Source organism: Hibiscus syriacus, unplaced genomic scaffold, assembly GCF_006381635.1.
Source record: "Hibiscus syriacus cultivar Baekdansim isolate YM2019G1 unplaced genomic scaffold, ASM638163v2 tig00001957_pilon, whole genome shotgun sequence".
Classification (NCBI taxonomy): Eukaryota; Viridiplantae; Streptophyta; class Magnoliopsida; order Malvales; family Malvaceae; genus Hibiscus; species Hibiscus syriacus.
This window is the reverse complement of record NW_024061901.1, coordinates 83581-90923: the sequence shown is the minus strand read 5'-3', so window position 1 is coordinate 90923 and position 7343 is coordinate 83581. Positions and strand designations below refer to the sequence as shown.

The 7343-nt window shown below is 31.9% G+C and overlaps 1 protein-coding gene across 1 annotated transcript; it reads left to right on the top strand.

The window, feature by feature from the left end:
• The first annotated feature begins 413 nt into the window (after nt 1-413).
• Nucleotides 414-1948, top strand: LOC120137209 (squamosa promoter-binding-like protein 3). Its single transcript, XM_039153019.1, has 2 exons — nt 414-806; nt 1620-1948. The coding sequence occupies exons 1-2, from the start codon at nt 517-519 to the stop codon at nt 1738-1740; spliced, it is 411 nt and encodes a 136-aa protein (XP_039008950.1). The 5' UTR covers nt 414-516; the 3' UTR covers nt 1741-1948.
• Nucleotides 1949-7343: the final 5395 nt, after the last annotated feature.

The window sequence follows — 7343 nt, the reverse complement described above, 5'->3', positions numbered from 1 at the left end:
AAATTTTGGTATAATAATATTAGGTCCTTATAAATTTAGTGAAATCAAAATTTTATCTTTTCTAATATTTTTAATTTAAATAGTTTATTCCTTAAAATATTTGATCATAGATCAGTTTCTATATTTAATATACATGTTTTTGCATTAAAAGTCATGAAAAGTCTACAGATATATTTATGTCTATTATAAATATATATTTAGAATACAAATGTGAAATAATTTTTTATTCATAAAATTCAAACTCGAGACTTTATTAATAGAATACGATGCTCCATGACATTAGATTTAAGGCCTTGTGAGCTAAATTTATTCCTTTGAGCTTTTCTACCTTCTTTCAACTGTGGAACTAATGGTGACAAGGACCGAAATGGAACTTTATGGTCCTCATACATGATTCTCTCTTTAACCTTCTTATCTCTCAAAAGCCTCCCTTTTTTTCTTATTCTTCTCCATTGTTGTCTCTTCCTATATATAATCCACATCTCTGCTTTCTCTCCTTCGTGTTCAAACCCGGAGATGGCAACCAGCAAAGCCGAAGGCAAGAGGAGGCTAATGGAGTTGGAAGAAGAGGAAGATCAAGAAGAAGACGAAGATAACACCACCGGTGACGATGAAAAGAAGAAGAGAGGGAAGAGAGGATACTCCGGCGGGTCAACCCTACCCGCCTGCCAGGTCGAGGACTGCCCTGCCGACATGACCGACGCCAAGCGCTACCATCGACGGCATAAGGTCTGCGAGTTCCATGCCAAGGCTCCCGCCGTTCGAGTTGCTGGGATCCATCAACGCTTTTGCCAACAATGTAGCAGGTTTGAGTTTCCCATAAACCCTAATTTTGTAATTCAACTATACCATAATTAAAAATGTTGACTTGTTGACTTGGACTTGTAGATCATTGATCTAATTTTGTGATTATTTTCTATTTTCATGAAATAATATTTTTTTCTATTTAGAAATATTTCAGATTAAAATAGGAAGATGGTGAATAAGAGTCTTTTTAATTAAATATTATTGTATATTGATTCTCACGGGATGTATTCGCTTTAATTTTTTTTAAATAAAAGATAATCAAATTGTACTTTATGATTATTTAAAAATAAAATTGAAACTGAATATGACATTAGAACCAAATATTTTGGTTTGGTTCGATTCAGCTTTGCAATTTCTATTTGTTCATCATTTTTTTAATTCAATATCCAAAAAAAGGAAACTTCAAAAGTTAAATCAAATACAAACATATATGTTTAAATTCATAAAAAACAATATTATTAGTTGTATGATTTTATTAATTTAAATTTATCTTATAATAAATTTAAAACAATTATTGATATTATTATTTTTTAATTTGATTTAATTTGAAATAAATAGGTTTCATAGAAAATTGAAATCCAATCGACAAGTTAGATGTCTAAATTGAACTGTAAGATGAAAAATTCAACCCGAATTGTATAATTTGATTGAAATCGATCTTTTGATTTTATCAATTTCGTTACCCAATTGTACTTATGTGAGAGAGTTGTCACTAATCGTTTTTTTAAGTATAATATTTATCTATATGAATTTGTCTTATTTAGAATTAACCCAAACTATATAATCTCTTTAAAATGATTATGATAATGCAGGTTTCATGAATTATCAGAGTTCGATGAAGCGAAAAGGAGTTGTAGAAGGCGTTTGGCCGGACACAACGAACGACGTCGGAAAAGCTCATCTGAATATCATGAAGAAGGATCGAATTATTAAGTAGCTTGAAGGCAAGCTTATGATACTTCATAACTCACCCTCGAATTTACTATGAAACCTATATATAGGAAGGCCTTCACCAATGCTCATCTAAGATGAATTTTAGATGTAATGGTTTGCTCTCTCTCTTCTGTCAATCTGAATTATGCACCTTTTCTTGCTAGCTCTGCAAGAAAATCTATCTTTATCTATGGAAAGCCTTTATATATATGTGTGTGTGCGCTTTTTTGTCGGTCTCCTTCGGCCGTTTAATGCTTTCTTGTATGCTTTGGTTCATTACATGCATTATTTCCAACATAAAAACTAAAATCTTTAGGGTTTGGTCATTTATTTGTAAGCTAGAAACTTTAGGGTTGTTCAATTAACAAAGATATAAAGGATATATATATATATATTAAAATCGAGGTTTTAATTATTCATGAGTTTTGAGGGTTTGTATAGTATGAATTGGAAGAGAGTTATCTTTGTGATGGACATATTATTTTATTAAGAAACAATTACGAATTTTGTAAGGTGTGTCTGAGCATTAAGTAATCAATGAAGATCAGAGAATAATTAAGATAATCTTGAACGGAAGAATACATACAATTAGTGTGTAGTTAGATTAAAGATTTATATCTCTTGTACTACGGATATTATAGTGAATTTTTCTCTAAGTTAGACTCTGTGAGTATAATATTTGGTCCATCTTATCTATGTAAGCAAACTATTTTGTTTTCTTATTTATAGAATTATTATAAAATATACCAAATATATAAAAATTTCAATGCGGGTTAGAACTAGAACATACAAATATGTACGTACGTATATATATATATATATATATATATATATATATATATATATATATATATATATATATATATATATATATATATATATTTGTACGTGGGCTTAATACTAAAGTAAGTGTCAAAACTATATCGCTTTTCTCGAATAGGTTCTTAAAGTATTTTTTGACTCATCCCGGTGTATAACGTTACAAACGTTACCACTTTAGGTGCCCGGACCGTCGACGATATTAATTTTTCCCGTTAAGTGACACGTGTCCCAATCTGGTAATTTTAAATTTTTTATTTAAAATTAAAAAATCAAAATTATATATTTTAAAAAAACACAAATTTTAAAATAAATCCAAAAGTTTGAAAACCTTCATTTCAACCCCTAAACTCACGCCGATTGTTGGCATTTGTTGTCGATGAAGCTCCACCCGACCTCACCTCCTTTGGTGATCAAAACCCTATGAAACCATGATTGATCAACGATCGATCGACGACGAATCGATTTTTTATATCCTGCGAACCCTAAGATAAAAATTACGATCCCACGCTACTTCGATGATCAATCAGCGACAATTACTACAGTTTATAACTAGTAAGATGGCAAGGACTACGTCGGTGGTTGTGGTCGTGGCCAGAAAGGGCGACATTAGTGGGTTAATGTTAGGATTTGGAGATTTTAGGGATTTTTTATATTGTGAGATAAATTAAGGTTTTTAATAAATATAATAATATTTTTTAAAAATAAAATTTAAAATCACCAAATTGTGACACGTGTCACTTAACGGAGGAAATTAACGTCATTGACTATCTTGACACCTAAAATGATAACGTTTTTAACGTTAGACACGGGTCAAAAAATACTTTAGACACCTATTCGGAAAAAGGGGTATAGTTTGAATATTTATTTTTGTATTAAGCCATATATATGATATGAAAAAATGACATTAGGGTTCCCTTTTATATGTTGTGTTGATTGAAATTACTTTACCAGTGCCATGGATTCAGTTCTGCATAATTTGATCACTCATTTTCTGATATCATTTGTTAATTGAAATAATTAAAATCATTAATTATTTAGATTAGAAAGCTTACATGGATTTCTCTAAAATTCACTTTTTCTATATAAAAAACCCCATGTTAGTGTAATGAGTTAAAATTGTTGATTTATGAAAAAATTCACAGAGTCAAGTTGATTAGAGTAATAAACGAAGATAACAATTTAGATTAATCAATGAGATTATAAATTAAGATTAAATTATATCAAATTAAAATATAATTACTAAGTTCCAAATCTAAACATAGAAGATAGACTGAAATCAAGTTTCACCAATATAGAACTTGCATTATTTTTTTTCTCACATGAACAACGTATAATCTTAATACCTTTAGCTTGAGACATAAGCAAAATTTTATATTAAGGAAACAAATTTTTAAAATTTTAAGAGATAAAAGACAAATTATCGGAAAAAAACACACAAAAAAATATATAAAATATATAATAATTTTAAATTTATAAAAGATGAATATCCTCGGTCCTTTCCAATCCCTAATCCATGCTTGTCTTTAGTGTTAGGTAAGTCTTTTGATCTGTCAAGTGGAACGGCTAAAAGAAGGGGTGTCGAGAGTTGGGAATTTTGTAGTAACATGTTTGTGTCTTAAAACCACCTAGACAGCTCTCTTAATTATGGGTCTCATGAAGTTCCAGCTTTTTGTCGAACCTATCGTTGAGAATAATGAGCATAAACAGCTGCATTACTGCGCACCACCCATCGTTTTCCTTTGCTTTTACCATATGGGAATCGGAGGTTGTTTTGTTGCTTTGCATCATATACCAAATTAAAACCAAACAACTCAGCCCTAGCATGTTTTTTATATATTATTTTTTAAAAAAAAATAGAATTAATAAAAACAGAGAAGAGAAGAAGAGGGATAAACTAACGGCATATTAGAGGAGGAACATGTGTCGAAACTATAGACGGGGGCACAATGAGGGGCCTCCCATGATATAATTTGAGCTTTGCATTAGCAGAAAGTTGCCATCACGTGTCATGTGTTTAGAAAGTGACCCAATTGGTTCCCATTTCCACTAATGTCTCTGTTGTCGATGTTGTGATGTTGTTTGTGTGGTTCTAAATCTTATGATTGATTCAAGTTAAATTTTTATTTTAAAAAAATTCAAACCAAGTTGGAAGTTAATAAAATCTTATGATTATGGGTGCAACCATAGCATTCCACTATTTTTTTAATCATTCGTTTATATTTATTTATTAAATTAAATATACGAGTACGAATAAATTTTTTATGTTTATTTAATAAACGAACGATCACAAATAAATGTGTTTGGTTCGTTTATATTCACTAACAAACTTTTTTATCGACTCGTTTAGAAATCATCTACTCAATTCTTCTTTTTCTTTTTTATATTTTAAATATTCGTGAGATAGGATTGAATTGAACATAAGATAAACTTTAGAGTTCAAATTATAAAGTCTAAGGAAATTAAGGACTAGTGACATAGTTTCACTATTTTTCTTTGCTAGCAAATAAAAGGGTGAAAGGAGAGTATTGGTTGCCTAATATGAACAACTTTGTTTATCAGTTCATTTACACCACTACGAACACGAATGGTAAATGAATAAATATGAACACCTTCAAAAATAAATAAATGAACACGAACACAACTGTATTTATTCAAACTCGATCCATTTACATCCCTAATGACGATATTATATATACTCGTATAGGAATATAATTCAGATTTAGTCAAAGCAAAGCTAAAATAAAATAATATATATATAATAAATAATTAAATCATAAAATAATTAAATTATTTTATTATAAAAATTATTAATTTATATTTTTTTTTCAATTATTTAAATTTTATAAATTTAAAATCGAAAACTCCTATGAGAATGATATTTGTGTACAGATATGTTGAGGAAGAAAATAATATTTGGCAAATACTGAATGACCAAAAAAACAGAATCAACGTATCAGAGATTTGTCACTCTGTCTGTTACCCTACGTCGTTGGTATCGCCACCAAGTTCAAGCATCCGAGTCTAAAGAATTTGGCCGAAACAAATAACACCAAACCACAAGCATCTACAAATTCGTTACCATCAAAATGTCGGTTCCATTATTTTACTTCCCCTGTTTCATCAGTAGATCCGCCGAACAAATGAAACAAAACAGAGAGCTTGATTATATATAAGCTCTGGGATCAATGGGAAACCACAAGCAAATCAACAACATTCCCATGGTCATGGATGCTGCAGCCGATGATGGCACTTCACTTGATTCCCTCTCCTTTGCAGGTCTCGTGTGTATTCAAGATCAACTAGCCAACTCTCATCCCCACCGAGCCTATAACGATAAAGACGACCACGAGTTCGAGTTCATTTCGGGTGCGAATCCACCGTCTCTCGATAGTGGTAGCGAGATGTCCAGTGAAAACCGTGGCAGTGAGGCGAAAGTTTCGCGTAGATCGAATCGAGGTAAAAAGGAGCGTGGTGGGTCGAGATCGTGGTTTGGGCAGAAATTGTTGTTATCGTTGGTGTCGCCGTGCAGGGAATGCCATGCTGTGAGGCCAACCATGAAAACACCTACTGTGCCACAAGGAAATAGTAGTATCAAGTTGCGTTAGCGGGAAGTGTATGCTTTGTTTTCGTTTTTGGCTCTTTTTCAGAATTGAATTTGGTTCTGAATCGACCAAGAATTTATGGTTAGCCTTGTTGAAAGGAGTAAGAAAATTATGATATTCGAAAACAAAACTTCAAGTTAAATTAGTCATATCATCAGTGAAAATGTAACTTTCACAGAAGCAGTACACCACACTTGCCTCCCAGCCAATACACAGAAGTACCAAACATGATTGTAGGGTTGTAGACTATCGCCCCTTTGAAGAGCTATTCTTAAGTCGTGGCACCACAGTCGTATTATTAGTCTCAAACTTTGTTCATTTCCAAAATAAAATTTTACAACACAAACCTTTGTATACCCTTAAAGTTTTGCGTCTAAAACCGAGCATAGACCAATGCTCTTCATAAACTCAGAAACCAACGTCCTTCCTCATCTCGGATCACACCACCAAAAGTTGTGACATCCTCTTACAATTTTCTGACACCGACAATATTATTTTATACTATCATCTTATAAGAGGAGATTAATAAGATATTTGACGATTAACTCTCCCACCACCTACAATATTTACTAACGAGTATGATAATGTTCAATAGGTTTCATCTTTCATGCTCTATCCTTTTTCAACTCAGACTCGCCTTCAACATAATCAGAATTAAAAATGAGACTATTTCGTTAAAGTTATAAACACCAAAGTATAAAATCTAATACTATGTCGCAATTTGAACCCTCCTTAGTAGTCAACAACCGGCCATGCGCCCATGCCTTGCAATTGGATTGGCCCTGAGTTGGCTCGAAGTACATTTCAAAAGGCCAACCGTACAAAGATCCAAATGAACCAAAGCCCGGGTTCAAGGGCTTTTTTGAACCCTTCATTTCTAAAACACCCTTCTTTTTTATTAGCTAAAACACCCTTCGATCATAATTCATAAACAAAAGGTGCGTATGTTTTAAGATTAAATATTAAAAAGGACTAAACAGTATTAAATTAATGGGAAAAAGTTAGCTACTGGAACTAAATGAAGGTAACCAGACAACCATGCATGAAACTGACATAATGAACATTAATAAACATTGAGGTTCGGTTGTAATTTAATTACACATGCAGAAGCATCGTATATAGCCTTAATTAGTGAAGTGGAACATGTGTTACGGTAGCCCCAGTCTTACCTCCTCGGAA

What these genes read in the sequence shown, in the direction of transcription:
- LOC120137209 (XM_039153019.1), top strand. Translation starts at nt 517, where the DNA reads ATGGCAACCAGCAAAGCCGAAGGCAAGAGGAGGCTAATGGAGTTGGAA. An exon ending in TTTTGCCAACAATGTAGCAG is followed by an intron (nt 807 to 1,619) that starts GTTTGAGTTTCC and finishes ATGATAATGCAG; the next exon opens with GTTTCATGAATTATCAGAGT.